Source organism: Melanostigma gelatinosum, assembly GCF_949748355.1.
Source record: "Melanostigma gelatinosum genome assembly, chromosome: 7".
Classification (NCBI taxonomy): domain Eukaryota; kingdom Metazoa; phylum Chordata; class Actinopteri; order Perciformes; family Zoarcidae; genus Melanostigma; species Melanostigma gelatinosum.
The window spans coordinates 14,923,384-14,947,625 of NC_136640.1; the positions used below are offsets into that span (position 1 = coordinate 14,923,384).

Sequence of the window (24,242 nt, forward strand, 5' to 3'; positions counted from 1 at the left end):
TTCCATCTAGTGGTCGTGATTCAGTACATGCAGCAAAAAACAATTATGCCAACGTTATCATTGCTTCAATTCACCCTCTGTATAACACTTTACTGCATCATTTTCAGCTATAACTTTTGTAAATATATTCTGCTGCGATTGCAGTCATTAATTCTTGGCCAATTTGATGCCGTGAGTGAATAATAGTAATAATAGTGGTGTAACGGATCCCCCCTCACGGTTCGGCACACATGTAAACCACGGATTCATGACACAGTTTACCTTCACCATCACAGTGTGAAATACAATTTATCAAAGTTGAATACCGATATGGAAAAACTGCTGTAGCAGCAGGATACCGTCATTACGCGGGACACAAAATCGCCATGCATTTTGGGAGATGTAGTTTATGGTCACTGTACACTGTAAAGCAACATAGACTTTAATTTTAAGACAATCATATGCCTTTCATATGGATGCCCATTTCCGGCAGCAAAAAAAAATTACAAAAAAAGATGAAAAGTTAGACTTGATAATAAAAATATCCCCATGGCACTTTTGGTGCATCCATCTGTAACCATGACACTGACCAGATGTTTCCAGTTGTTGCTCAATGAAGGTTTCCACCTCAGCCACATTGGTTTTATTCTTTCTACGCCAGAGCTGCTTCGATGACTGTATCTCATAATTTCGAAGATGGGGATATTTTTATTATCAAGTCAAACGTTTCTTTCTTTTCTTTTTTTTTTGCTGGCGGATTCGCGGGCCTTGAGTTTGACATATGTGACGTAGTGTATGGGAGGAGGGTTGACCCCCCCCCCCCCCCCCCACAAAAACAAGGCACACATCAGGAATCCCAACACAAAACAGAAATCGCCAATATTGGCAAACTATAAAGTCTATAGTTTTTACCATGCAATAATTGTAGGCTACAGCTTTATACCGTACTCACAAATGCTTAAACCCGACCCCAGTCAGTTTACCAATCTCCGTTCTTCATCCTGCAACCCAGCAACAACAGCATCTGTAGAAGTAACTTTAAGAGGAGCAGAGAGAAAAACAGGAGACCAGGAACTGCACAGAAAACAGTAAGCATCCAGATTTTCCAAGAGTGTGCCAACAGGAAGTTGACCAAAGTAACCAAACAAATGATGACAATGCCGAGCTCTGACCACTCTGAGTTCCCGCTGGAACTCCAGAGACAGTACTGAACCACAAAGGGCATGAAGCAAGATACCCCTCGCTCCGACACAAGTAACCATTTGTAACACTATAAATAAATATATATATCATGATGTGCAGTACTTTATTAATTTTATTTGTGTATTTTTGAACATTTTACATGATTGTCGGCTCATCACATTAACTCTTTGCACGTTTCTGTCAGCAGATCGTTTGATTGTAAAGAATCAGAGTTCAAGAGGTGAACTTCAGTTTCAGGGCCTCGTGAAACTTGAGAACGTCTTCCATGGAGTCAGTCCGCACCGTCTGCTCCACGACATAACGGACTCCGCTCTCTAAAGCACGATAGTACCGCTTCACCTCTTGCAGCTCACACTGTAGCTGCTCCTCCACCTTCTGTCGCTCCTGGTGAGCTTCGCTCAGCTTTTTCTCGTACTTTGACTCCACGGATTTGATTCCTTCCTCCAGCTTCTTCTCGTAGAACTCTCTGAGCTTTTCCTCTCTCTGTCGCAGCATCGCCACCACCTCCTCATAGGTGGGGTTGGAGTAACACTGTCCTCCGTTGGCACCGACCATCTCCTCAACCTTCTCCAGAAGATCCAAGACCTGTCCGCGATCGTTGGCTTTGACGTTGTTGAAGACGTGATATCTGTTTCCCACCTTCTCCAGGATCTGCTGCAGCTCTGGTCCCGCCTCCTCCAGCAGCTGCCTGAAGTCTGACTGGACTTCATCTCCGTGGGTGAAGAAGACGATGGTGTAGTACCAGGCATCCTGCCCAAAGATCTCCTCCACCTGCCTGACTGCGTCTCGTTCCTCGTCGGTGAAGGTCCCCACCTTGATGACCAGCAGGATGGCGTGAGGCCCCGGGGCCGACATGTTGATGCACTTTGAGATCTCTCTCTTCACCGTGTGCTCGGGTAACGAGGTGTCAAAGAGTCCAGGAGTGTCGACGACAGTCACCTGTCTGCCCAACACCTCACCTGTCCACTTCAAGCAGCATCTGGTGACTGAGGAGAGAAAACATCTCAGGATCCAGCAGCTGATCACCAGTTTAAACGTTCCCCACCTGTTTGTGTGTGTGTGTGTGCGTGTGTGTGTGTTACCTGAGGACTGACTGACTGCTGCACTCAAGGTGTCTGTTCCCAGTATGGTGTTTCCACTGGAGCTCTTTCCTGCTCCAGTTTTCCCAACAAGAGCAAGCCTCATGTCTGTCACACAAAACAGAACAAAGATGATGAGTTCAGAACTTTTAATGTGAACTTAATGTTGTTATATATGATAATTTTAACTGAGTAAAGTGTCAATAATAATAATATCCAGCATAGAAAATTACATCACACCTGGCTAGCATACTTTCCAAAGTATTAGAATGGTAAATGGACTGTACTTGTATATCACTCAAAGCTCATTAACACCACATGTCATCATTCACCCGTTCATACACTGAGGCTGTCCCATTTAAAAGACTCCTTCAAATGCAGCCTTCGTTTCCCAGATTCGGAGGACACAACTGATGGATCCTTCGCGGCCCAACATATCCCAAGATGCATTGCGTGCATCTTGGGATTCACTTTTAAATTTAGGTATTGGGTTTCAATTCACTCGAATATCATCGATACAAATGTTAAAACATAAAACAATGGACCTTATAACATCATATTTTTTTTAAAAGATCGGTTAAGTTACGTGACGTTCGTAACTGACAAGCTAGCTAATGTTCAGGCTCAGGTGTGTGTGTCCCATCCACTGATAAGCAACAACCTGAAAGACAGAAAGAGACAAACAGAGCAGGAGAGGTAAAGCTAAAGTACGGTAGCTAACGTTAGCAGAACTGAACAACGTGTTAACAACTGTTGGATTAAGCGAGAAGTTGCTTAATCCAACAATCCAACAACCATGTTATTAGCCGTATGTGTTCTTGCTCACTGACCAGTTTGTTTGGATAAACTCTGTTCTGTTGGTTAAAACCAACACAGAACAGGTTTGTACTGGTTGAGTTCCATGTTGAAAACTAAGGTACACAGAATTTTCCTGCACCACATGAACTACTTCCACCCAGCTGCTGCTCTGAAACTCCTATTGAACTTTTAAACTGTTAACCCCTCATGTCCACTGGATGTGTCTGTCTCTGGGTTAAAAGTGTTTCAGAAACATTTCTCTATTGTTTAGGAGATGTTTCACTGACATGTTCCCATGTTGCAGACTGTAGTAATGAGAAGGTAAACTCATCTGTTTTTAAATGTTTTCTTTCTTCCAGCTGAAGTCTCCAAACAAAGGAGGATCGTCCTGCTTGGTCTACCTGGAGCTGGAAAAAGTTCCTCAGGCAACACCATCCTGGGATCAGATCAATTTAAATCAGGCGGTGGCTTTAATTCAGTCAGTACTGAGAGTGTTTCTTAGTCAGCCATTGTGGAGGGTTGTAAGGTCACAGTGGTCGACACTCCAGGGTTCACTGATAAAGTTCTGACACCTAAACAGCTGTACCTGGAGATCATGAAGATGACGGTAACAGCCAGTCCTGGACCACATGCCTTCATCTTTGTGGTCAAAATAGACAGAATCACCAACGCTGACCAACTGTTTGAGCTGATTCCAAAACTGTTCAACAGTGAGGCTTTGAGGTACTCCATGGTCCTTTTCACTTATGGAGACGAGCTGCAAGACCAGAATGTGGAGGATTTGATCCAGTCCAACCCTCAGGTGTCAAAACTGGTCACCTTGTGTGGTGGTAGATACTGTGTGTTTGACAACAGAGCAAAAAGAAACAGAGAGCAGGTTAGAACCTTCCTGGATAAAGTAGATGAGATGGTCACAGCTAACGGTGGACAACACTTCACTGATGAGATATTCAAGATGGCTGAGACGTACTTAGATAAAGTAAGGAAACTGTTCTCCAATAAAGAAGGGAACCAGAAGGTCGACAATGATGACTTGAAAGACAAAGCATGGGAAGAATTTATACCTTATTTATTGAATGCACGAGGCTGAAAAGGAATAGGAGCAGTACTAGGAGCATTAACCGGAGCACTAATTGGAGGACTAGTAGGAGTTGCAGCAGGACGACGAGTAGGTGCAGCAGCAGTAGCAGGAATATTTGTAGGAGCAGTAGCAGGAGCAGTAGTAGGAGCAGAAGCAGGAGCTGCATTAGGACCAGAACCAGAACAAGGAACAGTGGGATCAGGAGCAGCAGCCCAAACAATAAAAGGCAAGAAACAAAAGAAACAGTGATACAGTTGAACTCACAATGAAGACCACTGACCTTTAGAACAACCTGATATGTTGAAACTCAAACCAGTTACTCATTGGTCATCTCTCTTATATCAAGCCCAGCAGGTGTCAGGTGTATTTTTAGATTTAAAATTTTTGATTTTAGATTTCAAAAATCTAAACATAACATTCAAAACATAACTATATTGTTCTCAAATGAAAACGTAGTCAGTCAGTGACCCGTCAGTCAGTCTATAGCCACGTGACCCGTTAGTCACTAGTCATGTGACTCCCATCGTTATCTCCCAGGATTGTTCTGCTCTCTTTAACATGTGATCAGTTGTATTGATCATCAGGACCCGTGTGTGTTAATAACTTGATCTTTATGAGTTTATTGTTTTTGTCCTTTGACTTCTGCTGTTTTTACAATCAGCTGCACTGTGAGACATTTAAAACTGTTCACATAAATTCATATTACTATGAATTTGTTTATCGTGTATTTACAAGTTGTTTATTTGAGCTTCTACTCACATTAATGATCCGTAATGAATCAATAAATTAATAAATGTTCAGTTTTTAGATGTTTGTTTCATCTAAAATCACTTTGGCTCATTTGTTAAAATGTTTAACATGAATAAAGTTTAACATGAACCTTTTATTTTCCTCATGTCAGTTTTAATAAATAATGATGTCATCACAATATAAACAATGTCAGATTTTGATTATTGATCATTAAATTGGATGCAATATGACATTTTCTCACTTTGACGACAAAGTTTCTGATTTAATATACTAATAATCCAATAACATATAAAACTGAAAATGTTCAACTTTTTATTCTGTTGCATGATTTGTTGAACATGATTCTGATATATTGATAATCTGCTGATCAGTTTGTTTGATTTAATATTTCTTTTACAAATAAACAGAAGTATGTACTTTGTTTTACTTTTCTTAATAAATTGTTTGATTTGAAGCACTGAGATTTTGATGATTATTTTAAGGTTTATTTATTAGTGCAACAAACTTTAACAGTTCAAAATGTTTAACATTATGACATAAAACTACAATAAATAATAAAACTACATGAAGTACTTGAAATTAAAGAAAACATTAAACACATTTTAAATGTTGTTTAAGCGTAAATAGAGAAGCAGTAGTTCAGGAGTGAATCTGAAACCATCTGTTTCCACTTCATGTGGACTTGGAGAGTCCTGTGTGGGGTACTGCAGGAATACGGAGTACCTGGTTCATTGCTACATTTAAACATCACAAACACGTCGACCCGTTTAAAAAGATCAAGTATGAATCAGGACAAATCAAACTTGATTTGAGAAAATATTTGAAACAAGTAGTTTTTAACTTTACTGTCAGATTTCTTCAAAGAACATGACTGATACATATCTGAGAGAGGACTTCAGGTTCTGGTTCAGGTTCTGCAGGGCTCATGAGGGTACAACTAAAAAGGTGAGTCTAGGGACACCTGGTGGACGAGTGAAGGATAACAACACAGAGACACACTGCTGTAATATTTATTCTGTGTTAGGAAGAGTTGAGGAAAATATCAGTGGGAAATATTTAAAAAATATTAGAAAAATTCCCAAAAAATATAGTTAAACTATAATAATATATTAGTTATATATCCAAAATAAATAATGAGTGAAAAATATCTGAAAAGTAAAAAAATAAATAAAATGAAGCGCAGAACATGTGAAAAGTGTAAAATGAATGGAAAAATTATATGACAACGTACAAAAAATAATTTAAAATATCTGAATAGTCATTGATAAAATATGGCCGAAGAGCAAAACCTATCTGAAAAATGCCTGGATCATTTTGCAGATAGAATCTACTGCATTTGGTGCAAGTTGGAAGAGGTTCTACAAAATGATGCTCTAAATTAAGTTTCAACAAAGGGCGGGATTATTTTAAAACATCCTTCCTTGTTCTCGTCATCCAAAATGAAATCCGGCAGCTATCATGCTGCTGTTATTTTTGGTGGTAATACTTTTCTTTTATTTCTGCTATTATTATTATTATTATTGTCATATGGACATCACATGACATCTATTGCATTTCTATCCATCCTGGGTGAGAGATCCCTCATCAGTTGCTTTTCCTGAGGTTCCTTCATTTTTCCCCCAGAGTCTTTTGTCCTGTTCTTGAAAGGGTGCAAGAACAGGATGTCATAATATGTTGCATGGATTGGAAAACCCTCCCAAGGCACATTCATGATTTGTGATGTTAGGCTGTATAAATAAATGGAATTGAACAGATTATATATTAATGTTGTGTAGTAAAAAGAGGTCGAGAGCTTAATTCAGTTGAGGTACAGTATATTTATTTAAAACACAGAAAAAGAGAACAACCAACCACGTTCATGCAAAATATATCAATAACATAGCGAGCAGATTTTAATTTAAAAGTGTATTTTCTTTAATGGTTGACGATGGATGTTTACATTTAATGATGCCTATGAACAGTATGAACAATATTTAGTGACCAACGAAAGCCATAATTACATGTAGCTGCAAGAGGTTTGCTGATTTCATACTAGCACATTCACACAAAGCATTATTTATATGAAAGGAATTGACATAATGCATACATGAACAATTGCATGATACCGGGGCTACTGCCTCCACCAGACAAAGTTATATGCTCATGTTCAAGCCAGAAAAACTACCTTGCCATCAGGTGTTTCTTAGTGTTTTTCTCAGGCCTAAAGAGAATGATGAAACATTTGGGGGCAAACATGCAGAGCAGTAAACCATAGCTAGAGGCCAGGATTGCAAAAATCTCCACAGCAACAGTGTATTTCCCAGGAGAGGTAATATAGGCAGGGACAAAGGCCACCCAGACAGCACAGAATATCAGCATGCTGAAGGTGATCAGTTTGGCCTCGTTGAAGTTGTCAGGGAGTTTCCGAGCAAGAAAGGCCAGGAGGAGACAGGTGCAGGCCAGCAGACCAATGTAACCCAGAACCAGTGAGAAGCCCACCACAGAGGCCATGGCGCACTCCAAGGTGACCGTTGACCCTTGGAAACCCAGATCACGTTGAGGCACAGGGGGGCTGAGGGACAGCCATGTCACACAGATGATAATCTGAGAGAAGTTCAAAGTTCAAGTTCAAAGTAGCTTTTATTGTCAATTCTTGCATGTCAGGACATATAAGGAATCGAAATACCGTTTCCCACTCTCCCACGGTGGAACATAAAGTGCAGCACAACACATAAAACATAAAACACTTCCTAGGCTAAGTGACGACAGATATCCTAGTTAAAACATATACTATACTACAATAAAACATTCAATACACATAAAAACGGGAAAAGTGGGCAATTGATATAATAAATAATTAATAATGTAGGGGCAGGTGGGCAATTGATATAATAATGATGGGAAAATGGGCAATTAATATAATACTGTGTGTGTATGTGTGTGTGTGAAAAGTGGGCAATAAATATAATATAAATATAAATATGAGTACATATTTACAGTACTTCTGTACTTTCAGCTTCAGCTTCCCTCAGGCTAGAGGATATGATTGGGGGGAGTGAGGGGAGAGAGTTCAGTGTCCTGACAGCTTGGTGGGTAAAACTGTTCTTTAGTCTGGTGGTGCGGCAGCGGAGGCTCCTGTACCTTCTTCCAGAGGGTAGGAGGCTGAACAGACTATGTGCAGGGTGACTGGTGTCGCTTGCAATTTGAATGGCTTTCCGGGTGAGGCGGGTGGTGTATATTTCCTGTAACGAGGAGAGTGGGGCACCGATGATCTGTCCGGCTGTCTTTACAATGCGTTGGAGTGCTTTCCTGCTGTGTTGGGTGCAGCTACCACCCCACACAGTGATGCAGCTGGATAGGATGCTTTCAATGGTGCCCCTGTAAAATGATTTCAGCACTGATGTGGGGGCTTTTACTCTCTTCAGTTTGCGAAGGAAGTAGAGGCGCCGCTGGGCTGTCTTTGCCAGTGATGCGCAGTTGGTGGCCCAGGAGAGGTCGTCAGTGATGTGCACCCCCAGGAATTTGGTGCTTTCTACTTGCTCCACAGCAGCACCATCGATGGTCAGTGGCAGGTGTACAGTGTGGCGTCTCCTGAAGTCAACAAGTAAACATATGTCAGTGTTATCATTTTTTATATCAAGTGAAGAAATGTTCTCATCATTGAATCAACAAAACAATATTCACACCTGTATAGATGTAAAGAGGCAGACACTTCCTCTCTGTTGGCCTGGACCAAACCACTTCATCAAGGCTCCAGCACCAGGCCGAGCCGAGCGGAAAACAGCAAGAACTACTACGGTTTTGACCAGCAGGCAGGAAACACAAAGTACAAAGCTGATCCCAAAAGCTGCCTGTTGGAACCGACACGACCAGACTGATGGACGACCAATGAAGACCAGTGAGCACAGGAAGCACAACTTCAGGGACAGGAGAAGCAGGAAGCTCAGTTCTGAATTGTTGGCTCGCACCTTGAGAGGAATCAGATTACCAGACAAATATGTGACCACTTAAACAATACAATACCTTTACATGGACAAAAACAAATTAAAGAGAGGAATGTGGAAGAATTTCAAATGCATACAACACACTCATGTGTTATATTAGTATAGGTTCTTACCACAGGTGTTTGACGGTAACAGAGAAACAACACAAACACAGCTGTTGTCACCGCTGCACCAGACAGAGCTACTGTAGTCAGGGTGATGCCCAAGGTTTCATTGAAGGAAAGGAAGTCCAGCTGACGAGGGATGCAGGCAGTTTGTTTAGCATTGGACCAAAACTCAGATGGACAACGCTCACAGTGAAGGGAATCTGGGAGAGGAAGAGAGAGGAGGTAACAAAAATGAAACACAAAGAGCTACATTAAGGTTGTCTTGTAATTTCCTCACCAGTTTGATTGCTAATCTCCCCTTCAGCACATTGGATACAGTCAAAGCAGCAGAGAGGTCCTCCTTTCCTGTTGGCCTTTCGGGTACCTGGGGGACAGCTCTCAGTGCACACTGAAACAGGCACCTGCACAAAAATCTCAATGTTCAACATTCTCAATGACATAGTCTGGCGAATCGACAAATCAACAGCAACTTTGTTCGTAGACATGAGACAACTTGTTGATCTGACTACCTGGTTGGATCCTGTGCTCCACTGAATAGCTGATTCATTAAGGTGGAGGTCAAACCCATCCACACGACCAATCAAAACAAGTTTGAGTGACCCCTCAGGGGTTTCTTGCCAGTTGACAAGGTCGTACTTTGCTGGAATGTCGGCACCTTGGAAATAAAACATATCTCCCTGTGGTGTGGTGAAATTCAATTTGTTCAAGTGCTGCAACAGCTGAAAGTACAAAATGTTGAAAAGTCTGTTCACATTTAAAATTCTGTATACTGTTTACAAAAGATGCATTGATGATATTAAAAGACCCTTGTGAATAAGATGACTCAGGGACAATACTGTTTACCTCTTTGGGTTTTATGTGTTTTGGAGAAGAGCAGGTGGAGCTGTTGTTTCCAGATGAGCTTTCTCTATCAGGGCAGGAGAGAAGGCTGTGAAGGGCATGAGCTGCAGCATAAACAGCAAGGTAGACGTTATATGCCACCCTAAGCTGGGAGACATCAGTGAAGGGATTCTTCACTGCCTCCAGGGACTCTGTCCCACTGCAGAGTGGCAGAGAACCTTTCTGAGAGGACCCTTTAGCAGGAAAGAGAGAAGCTGCATGTGATTGTGTAGCTCCAAGACTGCATCCAAACTCCTTTTCCCAGAATTCCCATAATAATTTATCATCAGGATGACGCATTGGGTGCAAACTTCTGAGGTAATTTTCAAATCCGGGTATTGTTGAACTTCGAATGGCCACACCAACAACACCACTTGCCACTTTAGAGATGTCAAGAGCTTGAAGAATATCATCACTGGTGCTCCAAGCCTCACTGGCCAGAAACTGTCTGTCAGTCACCTACAGTAAAAGGACACTGAGATGAATTACGACAAGAAAAATACATGTCTTTGTTCAGTGATGAATCCCTGAGTCTATACAAATTTTCACGGCGCTTGCTCACATTTATCTTGGCAAGTTCCAGAAACACTTCCTTAATCTCTGTATACCAGCAAAAGACCAGGATCACCCTGGCAGTCGAAGCTTGAATTGTGAGGGCTACACGACTGGCATCACTCACAATAGTTTCTTTAAGGACAGTCTCTATGAATTCGAAACACACCCCTTTCCCCCGGGTCTCTTCCTGAAATGCCTGGTGACCAAAACAACAAACATGTTCATGCATATATTGTTACTTATATATAAAGGATATCCTACTTTTTTTAAGGCGATTCACTGTAAAATATCAAAGACATACACCTGTATTGCTAGATGGCCATAATCCTTATTTACAATCACAGCTCCTATCCAAGTCCAGTGGAAGCGAATGGCCATTCGTGCCATGGCCCGGGCTTGGTAAATATCACTGGGGATTGTTCTGAAGACATTAGGAAAGTTAAGCCTGTCACTCAGACAAGGGCAGCTTGCCATGTAGCTGATCTGAAAGAAAGATGCAGAAATATATTTGACACTGCTTTTACAGCAATAGCACCATTGTATCTTTAATCAAAATGTTTTCAAATAGTATCAGCCTCTTGATGTATCAAACTAAAGGTTTATTTCTTTAGGTAATGAAACTCACTAGCGGCACAGAGAGAGGCCCCAGGACCCTGGACACAACTATGGTTGATGTTGACGAGGCAGGTCCAATGAGCAAAGCTGCGGAACGAGGCGTAGAGGGTGTTAAGTTGCAGCTCGGTGCGTCTCCTCCGACCAGTGACAGTGCAACTTGCTGAGCCCAGTAGGAGCTGGCACAGCTATCAAGTATACGGTAGCCCAGCTTCACTCCTGGTAGCAGGGTGCTGTTTCGATTGATTTCCTCCACCGCAAACATCATAGTATATGCATTTTTTAATGACTCTAGATCTAAACTGAGACCACAGGAGATGAAATTAATTAAATAAACTACAATATCAGTGAAATACATATTCACCATGGATATGTATATAAAAACAGCAAATATCAAAAAATGGCATTGAGACCAACAGAAAGGTATTACAGCAACATTTGTTGAAATCATTCTATTATACTTCTAAATTCTACAAAAATTTGCTCATCTCAAATATATGCAACTTTAACATTTTTGTTATTAATGAAATAATTATAAAACACAATGCATATTATAAAAATGATATAACATCATAGCTCAACATTTCTGTATTTTAACAGAAATATATGAGCATGACAATACATATATATATTAATTACAACATAATAACAATAATACATGTTGGGTTTACCCTGTGCAAGGTTCATAATGAGGCAGCTTGGTGAATCCATGCTCTACAGCTGAACTTTTGTAATAAAGATTAAAAAGTCCACCAATAATCACATCTCCATCCTGGGAGAGGCTCTTGTTGATCGGCACTCCCCACCTGGAGCACACTATCGCCTGAACCACCTCCAGCCCTCTGTGTCGGCCCATTGCACTGAGAAGCAGCAGGGAAAGAGCTGAGGGCGACCACAGAGTGAAGAGCCAGGGGAACCAAGACATCGATGCAGCTGTTCAGAACATTTAACACATATAGGTTATCTGAAAGTCAGAATATGCATCAATACATTCAGTCAGTGTAAAACACCATTCACATCCAACCTACACCATGAAACCTGACAAGAGTGAATTAAATTCAGAACAAATACCTCAGAGACAAAATTCAACAGCTCCTGTTACCGAAGACAAATCCCATTAAATGTCACAATCCAACATCATAGCCTTATGTCAAAAACAGAGAACAGAAACATGTTTAACCTGGTTAAAAAGCTCAGATCACAAGGTAAACAGATAGCTCTGAATATGACCTGACCATAACCACCCCCCTACTCTGCACAAGTGAAGTGTTGTTGTGAGTATTTATAAAAGGTGTAAAGCCTTTTGCAAGGAAGTAAAACTGATGACACACAAGCCCAAATTACTCCTCTCTAGAGTGATGGTGGAAAAACAATTGAATGCTTGCAAGTGATTGGCATGTAAGGTGTGTGTGTGTGTGTGTGTGGTGTATATTATGTTTCCTATAGATAAACTACTGTATGATCTCATTCAAAAGACCCCAGGTAACTGAGATACTGTACCTCAGGATAAACAAGTGAAAGTGCCAGAAGGCTGATTATCTTTAACCTAAATGAGCTGAAAAGTGGAGATAAAACATGAAAGAAAACATCCAACTTCATGGGTCCTTTTCTCTTCGATTTCGAAGGAATATTGTACTGTGATTGATCCAAACAACTTAACAAAGTGCGGCAGTCTGGTATGGGGAATTGTATGCCCAGAGCAACAGGTGTGCTGTTTGTTAGCTCTATTATACAGTAATTTCATGAGCAACTACAACTCATTATGGTTTAGGTGGCATATGGGCAAGGATTAGGCAGTTTTTGAGCTTGAGTGGAATTCGTTGAAATCAAATATTTCAATATTTTATTGCATTGGTAGGAAAATGCTCAGAGTTCGCCGATGAGCAACAATACAAAGAAAATAAGATGGCGTAACACTGTAACAATAACAAACAAACTGCTGCTTTGGCCACCCTCCCCTCCTCAGCCTGGCCCACTGTAGTTGTCACTCTGTTTTTTCATTTCATTAAGTTATACAAAATAAAATAACCATAACCAACAAGAGATTATTTTTGCAGTCTGTATCAAAGCAATTATAAAAATAAAACCTTTAAACTCCAAATCTTTCAAATTTGCAATCATGTTTTCAAATTCTACAAATCATAGACACCAACAAGTCCAAGCAAGGAAGTTAACGTACTGTATTGCACCTAATGCAAAACAAGCCTACATCCTCGGTTGTTTCCAATGCAGCTACTTGTTCTGTGCAAGTGTTGTTAGGCGATGCAACATATATTGAATGAATTGGTGTATAGTCATGCTTGACATGTTCACAGGTAACATGCACAAACAAAAATGTACAGCTAGAATTGGTTCTCAACTAAAACCCATCTCACATTTAGACTTACATCTTTGAAAATATCAACCCCATCTATTATATACACATTCAAATGATACAAAGAAAGACATTCCCTCTCTGCTTAAAACCCAACTCTTCTTTTTGTTTTGTTTCTTCATAGTCAATGTTCGCAGTTTGAAAAGTACATCACAGGGAGAAAGATAACAAGTATCTGTACAATCAGTATAGGAAGCCATTTGGAGGGAATCAAAGTTCCCATGAACATTTACACATTAAGCAGAATACAGACAATACACTGCCAGACTAGACCATTCACTTGAATAGAGGATATTTCATACAAGAAATTCATGCTGTCAGATCCAGCTATGGATGACATGTGATGTTTCACATACATTGTACAGACTATATCTTTCTCGAGAAATTGCCCAGAATAAGATTTATTTAACTGTCATGATGGAAACCTACTGGTCTTTGAACATGGGAACAAACAATGGCTGGTATTTATTTCCTTGATCTTCTGGCTTTTGGTGTAATTGAACATCATCAAGGATCACAGCTTGATCATTAATCTCATTTTAGGTTATGGTCAGATCTAGAGTCTGAGCAGAAAGTAGACCTCAGGCTCTGACTCAGAGTGGTTGGAGTCAGCAGATGGAAGAGAGTCATCTGTGTAGAAGTGATCTCCATAATGATCCCCATTTCCATTACGCAATGATGTACAAGCTCCCTCAGGAAGTCCCCTGTCTTCCAGCTGACCAAGGTAGCCTGCTATCTAAGAACCAGTCGAGTGTCTGTTTGCTGGTGGATTTTGTGAGGCTGGTTTATTCCTCAATACCACCCCACCAATGCTGGCAGTACTATTGATCGCCTCACCTGCCCGAGGCTTTAGAGCCTCTTGCAGTCTTTCACGAGCGCGGATGTTGATGTGACGCACTCGGCTTTGGCTCCGAGAAGATAGGCGCCGGGTAAGGAGTGGAGGGGAATCATCTACATCCCTGACGCTACAACAACAGACGCTACACTTGCTACCTGTGGCTGAGGCAGTGGGGTTGTTGCTTCCTGATGCAACTGAGGAGGCTGGGGTCCATCTCTGTCACTGTCATCACCCTCTAGACCAGGGATTCCCAAAGTGGGGTGCCTCTAGAGGGTGCGCGAGAGGAAAAACGTAATGGTGGTCTAATGGTGCAGTCCTGTCTCCTAAAAAGTACGTTCCCCCAAAACTAAAATGCATTCTCAATTCCGTTTGACTAAAAACGTATTTTCTCCCTGATTACGTTTGTGTTTGACGTATTACAAATACTCCCGGATTTTACACGCGGGCCTTTGTGGAGGTATTGTAGCCGCGTAATGTTCCTCGTTGCTCGGCCTGGATGAGCGCGTTTCTGCTGGAGACAGGCGGCGTGTTGTGGTAGTATTCTGACCGTGTAATAGGGAGAAGGTGGTGGAGAGGGAAAAAAAGGTTAAAATGTTGATTAGAAACGTATTTGTAATACGTCAGTGTAATAAGTCAAACACAAACGTAATCAGGGAGAAAATACATTTTTTGTCAAACGGAATTGAGAATGCATTTTAGTTTTGGGGGAACGTAATTTTTAGGAGACAGTCGGTGCAGTGAGGTTCTGGCTAACAGTTGTCTGAAGCCCTCTTATTTACGTCGCCACCTGAACACCAAGCATGCCAGTGCAAGTCAAAAGCCCCTTACATTTTTTATATCGAAATCGGAGGAGTTACAAAACAGCCCAAAACAACTGCAGTCTCATTCACGTGTTGGGTCTACAAAAAACGCACTACGGGCTTCATATCTGGATACAGAATAGCAAGAAAGGGGCTACCGCACACAATCGCCAAAGACGTGTGCTTGCCAGCTGCCAAAGCGATGGTGGAATGTATGATTTGAGAGAGAGAAGCAAACAAGTTGAACATGACCCCGGTGTCCAACAACACTGTGTCGCGCCGCATCGATGCTTTGTCCGAAGACATCCTGGCTACATTCGTCGGTCGCGTGAAGAAGAGTGAGTTTTACTCTCTGCAAGTAGACGAGCCTACAGATGTGGCCAATCTGGCCACTCTTCTGGTGTACGTCCATTACCTTTTCGAATGCACGATGCAGGAAGAGTTTGTCTTTTTTATGTTTTTTATCTTGTAAACAAACGCCACGTGCGAGCAAACTGTTCTCTCATTGGTCCGATTTTTAGGCTCTGTTCCTTTTTATTTTTTAAGGTGTGTGTGGGGGGTGGGGGTGGATTGGGGGTGCGTGAACCCGGTCGGGATGCAGAAGGGGGTGTGTGGCCTAAAATGTTTGGGAACCGCTGCCCTAGCCTATCTTGATGGGACCTGTTTATGATCTGGCTTCCGCTATAGCTCCTCTGTTGTGTGTAGGAACTCCTGAAGTCTCTGCTGTTGTTAAAGGCATCAGAATTGCTCTGAGGAACAGGGTAGCTGTTCAGACGCAGTGGACTAGGGTTGGAAGGTCTAGAGCTGATGGGTCTGTGGAAGGAAGAAGCCTGGGAGAGGTTCTGGTGTTGGTGGTGATTGGCCAGCTGATAGGAAGGTTGATTCATTGGAGTGGGATGCTGTGAAAATGCATGTGGCGGGTAGTGCTGTTGAGGATCACGGTATGACAAAGGCTGTTTTTGTTGGGAGTAGTTGGGAGTGGACTCATGGTTTTGGTAAATAGCATGCCGTTTGGTTGGACTTAGGGGTCCCTCCCATTGGTTGCTATGTTTCGGCGAGGTCATCATCATATCATCAGATCCTCATCAACATTTATCTTTACTTCTGCAAAAGCATTTCCAGCTGAGTCATGGATAAACTGGAAACAGTTACTGTTTACAGAGGAGCCTGTATACCTTTTAGAAGTACTTTGCTCTTTGCATGGTACTGATGCTAGTGCTGGTGGATCATACACTTCCTCGTACACACTCCTCTGCCTCCTCACTTTCTTCCCTCCCACCCCTCTTTCTGTTCACGTTATCCCAGCCCAGATTGTGCCCTTTGCCTAAACCCTGGACCACCTTGGCCAGAGAGGACCCCAAGCTATTTAAAGGTGTGCTCTCCCTCTTGTCTGCCTGAACATGGACCATCTGCTTTCTCAGGTTGTACACTGATACAGGCAACAGTACCTCCTCATCCAGAATGGTGTAGACCTCCTCAAGCTCCGCGGTTTCTGGGCTGGAGAGGAGAGCTGGAGAAGGTGCTCCTGCCTGGGAAATCTTGCGCAGTGATCGGATTTCATGATTTGTTTTTTCAGCTACTTTTTGGGGACTTAAGTGGTTCGTGTTAGTATATGCAGTGATGGTCTTCATAGGTGACCTTAAATCCTGTAGTGTGGTAGGGGTGGTAGGCCTGTAGTTTGAATGACGGCAAGGGGTATGATCATGAGGTAAGGTGTGTGATTCGTTTTGTTCAACAGTTCTTTCAAACTGACCAATCAGAGCAGATATAGAGCCACATGTGTCTTGCTCATTGCCCAAAAACACAGCAGCAATGAGTCTGGAGACACTGCTGTCATGCAAAGACCTTGGACTCTTCAGATCACAGTCGCTACTGATAGGGGAAAGAGGGGGCAAAGAGGAGGGGGCAGAGGATGAGGAGATTGAAGGTGCAACTGTGAATGTGCTGCCCTGAGTATATGTTGTGATACACCTTGGCAGTTAGACAAACTCCTTCCTGACATCACGACTCTGAAGACAGTGCCCGTTGTCCACAGGTTTAATGACGTAAGAAAGACTAAAACTAAAACACACAAAAGGCATAATGAATACAAATAAAATGATTTCTCTTTAACCTTACACATACACACAATGTACATATACTGATTCTTCAATGAAATACATTGCTTTGTTTTTAATCGCTGCTTTTTATGTATTTACTGCTGATATGACCTTTAACAACAGTCATAGCGGAGTTATTAATGACTCGATGGAGTTTGTGCATAAAACTTCCCAAAACTAAACATTGTCACAAAAATAATCATCTGCGATCATAAGTAACAATAAAACAAATCAATACATACCAATGATGCTGTCAAAAGGCATAAGATGCAGGCAGACTCAACTGGATTGTAAAACTACCGAAAACAGCGGCTCTGAGCCACGCTCTCTTCCTTCACTTCCTGATTATAAGTCACCTGACAAGTTACAGGACATTTCCTGTTTCAAAATAAAACGTATAACATACTGAAAACACTTTTTCTCTGCTTCTGTGGCGATGGTTTTTGATTTGACTCTGTTGTCTTCTGACTGGTAATTGGCGTAATCCTCTTCCTTTCTTACATTGCCTCCACCAATAACCAGATAAGAAGCCTCCCCTGATTGGTCAAAGTTTCTTTTTCTATTGATGTATGTCTTAGAAGGGGAAGAGATGTTTGGTTCAATAGAAAATGAGGATTCGATGAAGGGGTCCAAAGAGGAAGACCTGGGTCTGTTGAAGGGGCAAGCTCCTGTGGACACAGATAATTGAACAAAGAGATTAATAAAGATAGACTTATATATATACATCATTTGATGTACACCAAGCCAACCAACAATTAAATTACAACAATTAACAGTCCAGCCAATACATATAGCCAATACAACTTTTATTTTCCTCATGTCAGTTTTAATAAATAATGATGTAATCACAATGTAAACAATGTCAGATTTTGATTATTGATCATTAAATTGGATGCAATATGACATTTTATCACTTTGACGACAAAGTTTCTGATTTAATATAATAATGATTCAAAAACGTACACAACTGAAAATGTTCAACTTTTTATTCTGTTGCATGATTTGTTTAACATGATTCTGATATATTGATAATCTGCTGATCAGTTTGTTTGATTTAATATTTCTTTTACAAATAAACAGAAGTATGTACTTTGTTTTACTTTTCTTAATAAATTGTTTGATTTTAAGCACTGAGATTTTGATGATTATTTTAAGGTTTATTTATTAGTGCAACAAACTTTAACAGTTCAAAATGTTTAACATTATGATATAAAACTACAATAAATAATAAAACTACATGAAGTACTTAAAATGAAAGAAAACAAACACATTTTAAATGTTGTTTAAGCGAGAGTCCTGTGTGGGGTACTGCAGGAATACGGAGTACCTGGTTCGTTGCTACATTTAAACATCACAAACACGTCGACCCGTTTAAAAAGATCAAGTATGAATCAGGACAAATCAAACTTGATTTGAGAAAATATTTGAAACACGTAGTTTTTAACTTTACTGTCAGATTTCTTCAAAGAACATGACTGATACATATCTGGGAGAGGACTTTAGGTTCTGTTTCTGGTTCTGGTTCAGGTTCAGGTTCTGCAGGGCTCATGAGGGTACAACTAAACAGGTGAGTCTGAGGACACCTGGTGGACGAGTGAAGGATAACAACACAGAGACACAGTGCTGTAATATTACTGCTGTGTTAGTCAGAGTTGAGGAAAATATCAGTGGGAAATATTAAAAAATGATTAGAAAAATATACAAAAATATTATTAAACTATAATAATACATTAGTAACATATCCAAAACGAAATAATGAGTGAAAATATCTGAAAAATAAAAAAAGAAGAAAAAAATGAATAGCAAAACATGTGAAAAGTATAAAATGAACGGAAAATGACATGACAACGTACAAAAAATAAATAAAAATACAAAAATATCTGAATAGTTATGGATAAATATGTGAAATTAAATATATCCCATGCTGCTGTTATTGTTGGTGGTAATACTTTTATTTTATTTCTGCTATTAGTATTATTATTATTGTCATATGGACATCACATGACATCTATTGCACTTCTATCCATCCTGGGTGAGAGATCCCTCATCAGTTGCTTTTCCTGAGGTTCCTTCCATTTTTCCCCCAGTCTTTTGTCCTGTTCTTGAAAGGGTGCAAGAACAGGATGTCATAATATGTTGCATGGATTGGAAAGCCCTCCTAAGGCACATGTATTATTTGTGATGTTAGGCTGTATAAATAAATTGAATTGAATTGAATAGATTATATATTAATGTTGTGTAGTAAAAACAGGTCGAGAGCTTAATTCAGTTGAGGTACAGTATATTTATTTAAAACACAGAAAAAGAGAACAACCAACCACGTTAATGCAAAATATATCAAGAACATAGTGAGCTGATTTTAATTTAAAAGTGTTTTTTCTTCAATGGTTGACGATGGATGTTTACATTTAATGATGCCTATGAACAGTATGAACAATATTTAGTGACCAACGAAAGCCATAATTATGTGTAGCTGCAAGAGGTTTGCTGATTTCATTCTAGCACATTCACACAAAGCATTATTTATATGAAAGGAATTGACATAATGCATACATGAACAATTGCATGATACCGGGGCTACTGCCTCCACCAGACAAAGTTATATGCTCATGTTCAAGCCAGAAAAACTACCTTGCCATCAGGTGTTTCTTAGTGTTTTTCTCAGGCCTAAAGAGAATGATGAAACATTTGGGGGCAAACATGCAGAGCAGTAAACCATAGCTAGAGGCCAGGATTGCAAAAATCTCCACAGCAACAGTGTATTTCCCAGGAGAGGTAATATAGGCAGGGACAAAGGCCACCCAGACAGCACAGAATATCAGCATGCTGAAGGTGATCAGTTTGGCCTCGTTGAAGTTGTCAGGGAGTTTCCGAGCAAGAAAGGCCAGGAGGAGACAGGTGCAGGCCAGCAGACCAATGTAACCCAGAACCAGTGAGAAGCCCACCACAGAGGCCATGGCGCACTCCAAGGTGACCGTTGACCCTTGGAAACCCAGATCACGTTGAGGCACAGGGGGGCTGAGGGACAGCCATGTCACACAGATGATAATCTGAGAGAAGTAAACATATGTCAGTGTTATCATTTTTTACATCAAGTGAAGAAATGTTCTCATCATTGAATCAACAAAACAATATTCACACCTGTATAGATGTAAAGAGGCAGACACTTCCTCTCTGTTGGCCTGGACCAAACCACTTCATCAAGGCTCCAGCACCAGGCCGAGCCGAGCGGAAAACAGCAAGAACTACTACGGTTTTGACCAGCAGGCAGGAAACACAAAGTACAAAGCTGATCCCAAAAGCTGCCTGTTGGAACCGACACGACCAGACTGATGGACGACCAATGAAGACCAGTGAGCACAGGAAGCACAACTTCAGGGACAGGAGAAGCAGGAAGCTCAGTTCTGAATTGTTGGCTCGCACCTTGAGAGGAATCAGATTACCAGACAAATATGTGACCACTTAAACAATACAATACCTTTGCACGGACAAAAACAAATTAAAGAAAGGAATGTGGAAGAATTTCAAATGCATACAACACACTCATGTGTTATATTAGTATAGGTTCTTACCATAGGTGTTTGACGGAAACAGAGAAACAACACAAACACAGCTGTTGTCACCGCTGCACCAGACAGAGCTACTGTAGTCAGGGTGATGCCCAAGGTTTCATTAAAGGAAAGGAAGTCCAGCTGACGAGGGATGCAGGCAGTTTGTTTAGCATTGGACCAAAACTCAGATGGACAACGCTCACAGTGAAGGGAATCTGGGAGAGGAAGAGAGAGGAGGTAACAAAAATAAAACACAAAGAGCTACATTAAGGTTGTCTTGTAATTTTCTCACCAGTTTGATTGCTAATCTCCCCTTCAGCACATTGGATACAGTCAAAGCAGCAGAGAGGTCCTCCTTTCCTGTTGGCCTTTCGGGTACCTGGGGGACAGCTCTCAGTGCACACTGAAACAGGCACCTGCACAAAAATCTCAATGTTCAACATTCTCAATGACATAGTCTGGTGAATCGACAAATCAACAGCAACTTTGTTCGTAGACATGAGACAACTTGTTGATCTGACTACCTGGTTGGATCCTGTGCTCCACTGAATAGCTGATTCATTAAGGTGGAGGTCAAACCCATCCACACGACCAATCAAAACAAGTTTGAGTGACCCCTCAGGGGTTTCTTGCCAGTTGACAAGGTCGTACTTTGCTGGAATGTCGGCACCTTGGAAATAAAACATATCTCCCTGTGGTGTGGTGAAATTCAATTTGTTCAAGTGCTGCAACAGCTGAAAGTACAAAATGTTGAAAAGTCTGTTCACATTTAAAATTCTGTATACTGTTTACAAAAGATGCATTGATGATATTAAAAGACCCTTGTGAATAAGATGACTCAGGGACAATACTGTTTACCTCTTTGGGTTTTATGTGTTTTGGAGAAGAGCAGGTGGAGCTGTTGTTTCCAGATGAGCTTTCTCTATCAGGGCAGGAGAGAAGGCTGTGAAGAGCATGAGCTGCAGCATAAACAGCAAGGTAGACGTTATATGCCACCCTAAGCTGGGAGACATCAGTGAAGGGATTCTTCACTGCCTCCAGGGACTCTGTCCCACTGCAGAGTGGCAGAGAACCTTTCTGAGAGGACCCTTTAGCAGGAAAGAGAGAAGCTGCATGTGATTGTGTAGCTCCAAGACTGCATCCAAACTCCTTTTCCCAGAATTCCCATAAGAATTTATCATCAGGATGACGCATTGGGTGCAAACTTCTGAGGTAATTTTCAAATCCGGGTATTGTTGAACTTCGAATGGCCACACCAACAACACCACTTGCCACTTTAGAGATGTCAAGATCTTGAAGAATATCATCACTGGTGCTCCAAGCCTCACTGGCCAGAAACTGTCTGTCAGTCACCTACAGTAAAAGGACACTGAGATGAATTACGACAAGAAAAATACATGTCTTTGTTTGTTGATGAATACCTTAGTCTATACAAATTTTCACGGCGCTTGCTCACATTTATCTTGGCAAGTTCCAGAAACACTTCCTTAATCTCTGTATACCAGCAGAAGACCAGAATCACCCTGGCAGTCGAAGCTTGAATTGTGAGGGCTACACGACTGGCATCACTCACAATAGTTTCTTTAAAGACAGTCTCTATGAATTCGAAACACACCCCTTTCCCCCGGGTCTCTTCCTGAAATGCCTGGAGACCAAAACAACAAACATGTTCATGCATATATTGTTACTAATTATATATAAAGGACATCCATGCAATACTTTTTTAAAGATGATTCACTGTAAAATATCAAAGACATACACCTGTATTGCCAGATGACCATAATCGTTATTTACAATCACAGCTCCCATCCAAGTCCAGTGGAAGCGAATGGCCATTCGTGCCATGGCCCGGGCTTGGTAAATATCACTGGGGATTGTTCTGAAGACATTAGGAAAGTTAAGCCTGTCACTCAGACAAGGGCAGCTTGCCAAGTAGCTGATCTGAAAGAAAGATGCAGAAATATCATTTTGACACTGCTTTTACAGCAATAGCACCATTGTATCTTTAATCAAAATGTTTTCAAATAGTATCAGCCTCTTGATGTATCAAAATAAAGGTTTATTTCCTGAGGAAATGAAACTCACCAGCGGCACAGAGAGAGGCCCCAGGACCCTGGACACAACTATGGTTGATGTTGACGAGGCAGTACCAATGAGCAAAGGAACAGGCTGACCAGCTGCTTATAGCATTAGACATATAATTGCATGACGTTAACCTTTTTATACTTTAATCATATGAGTTGTTGTTGTCATCGACATGGTACATGTTCACTGCATACTTCATTTTATCAAGTCATACCTGCTGTCTCTCCAGGTTGTCTATAAGCTGCGGAACGAGGCGTAGAGGGTGTTAAGTTGCAGCTCGGTGCGTCTCCTCCGACCAGTGACAGTGCAACTTGCTGAGCCCAGTAGGAGCTGGCACAGCTATCAAGTATACGGTAGCCCAGCTTCACTCCTGGTAGCAGGGTGCTGTTTTGATTGATTTCCTCCACCGCAAACGTCATAGTATATGTATTTTTTAATGACTCTAGCTCTAAACTGAGACCACAGGAGATGCAATTAATTAAATGAACCACAATATCAGTGAAATATATATTCACCATGGATATGTATATAAAAACAGCAAATATCAAAAACTGTCATTGAGACCAACAGAAAGGTATTACAGCAACATTTGTTGAAATCATTCTACTATACTTCTAAATTATACTAAAATGTGCTTATCTCAAATAAATTCAACTTTAACATTTTTGTTGTTCATCAAACAATTATAAAACACAATGCATATTATAAACATGATATAACATCATAGCTCAACATTTCTGTATTTTCACAACAATATATGAGCATGAAAATACATATATATATATATATATATATATATATATATATATATATTAATTACAACATAATAACAATAATACATGTTGGGTTTACCCTGTGCAAGGTTCATAATGAGGCAGCTTGGTGAATCCATGCTCTACAGCTGAACGTTTGTAATAAAGATTAAAAAGTCCACCAATAATCACATCTCCATCCTGGGAGAGGCTCTTGTTGATCGGCACTCCCCACCTGGAGCACACTATCGCCTGAACCACCTCCAGCCCTCTGTGTCGGCCCATTGCACTGAGAAGCAGCAGGGAAAGAGCTGAGGGCGACCACAGAGTGAAGAGCCAGGGGAACCAAGACATCGATGCAGCTGTTCAGAACATTTAACACATATAGGTTATCTGAAAGTCAGAATATGCATCAATACATTCAGTCTGTGTAAAACACCATTCACATCCAACCTACACCATGAAACCTGACAAGAGTGAATTAAATTCAGAACAAATACCTCAGAGACAAAATTCAACAGCTCCTGTTACCGAAGACAAATCCCATTAAATGTCACAATCCAACATCATAGCCTCATGTCAAAAACAGAGAACAGAAACATGTTTAACCTGGTTAAAAAGCTCCGATCACAAGGTAAATAGATAGCTCTGAATATGACCTGACCATAACCACCCCCCTACTCTGCACAAGTGAAGTGTTGTTGTGAGTATTTATAA

At 41.0% G+C, this 24,242-nt stretch overlaps 3 protein-coding genes across 3 annotated transcripts; all 3 read right to left on the minus strand.

Annotated features, from left to right (window-relative positions):
• Window positions 1–1,395: 1,395 nt before the first annotated feature.
• Window positions 1,396–2,367, minus strand: LOC306779653 (GTPase IMAP family member 7-like; the record flags this gene model as incomplete). The annotated part of the gene is made up of 2 exons (XM_079271629.1): window positions 1,396–2,168; window positions 2,265–2,367. The coding sequence occupies 2 exons, from the start codon at window positions 2,365–2,367 to the stop codon at window positions 1,396–1,398; spliced, it is 876 nt and encodes a 291-aa protein (XP_079127755.1).
• Window positions 2,368–7,050: 4,683 nt separating this feature from the next.
• On the minus strand, window positions 7,051–11,852 carry LOC306780023 (extracellular calcium-sensing receptor-like; the record flags this gene model as incomplete). Its single annotated transcript, XM_079272188.1, has 10 exons — window positions 11,698–11,852; window positions 11,040–11,328; window positions 10,718–10,897; window positions 10,422–10,610; window positions 9,824–10,318; window positions 9,490–9,699; window positions 9,258–9,381; window positions 8,987–9,180; window positions 8,556–8,837; window positions 7,051–7,473 (listed from the first exon to the last, which is right to left on the minus strand). Exons 2-10 carry the CDS (start codon window positions 11,292–11,294, stop codon window positions 7,051–7,053), a joined length of 2,352 nt encoding a protein of 783 aa, XP_079128314.1. The 5' UTR covers window positions 11,295–11,328; window positions 11,698–11,852.
• Window positions 11,853–19,764: 7,912 nt separating this feature from the next.
• LOC306780131 (extracellular calcium-sensing receptor-like) lies at window positions 19,765–23,780 on the minus strand (the record flags this gene model as incomplete). Its single annotated transcript, XM_079272349.1, has 11 exons — window positions 23,626–23,780; window positions 22,988–23,226; window positions 22,774–22,865; window positions 22,450–22,629; window positions 22,211–22,333; window positions 21,547–22,041; window positions 21,213–21,422; window positions 20,981–21,104; window positions 20,710–20,903; window positions 20,279–20,560; window positions 19,765–20,187 (listed from the first exon to the last, which is right to left on the minus strand). The coding sequence occupies exons 2-11, from the start codon at window positions 23,190–23,192 to the stop codon at window positions 19,765–19,767; spliced, it is 2,328 nt and encodes a 775-aa protein (XP_079128475.1). The 5' UTR covers window positions 23,193–23,226; window positions 23,626–23,780.
• Between the last annotated feature and the right edge of the window lie 462 nt (window positions 23,781–24,242).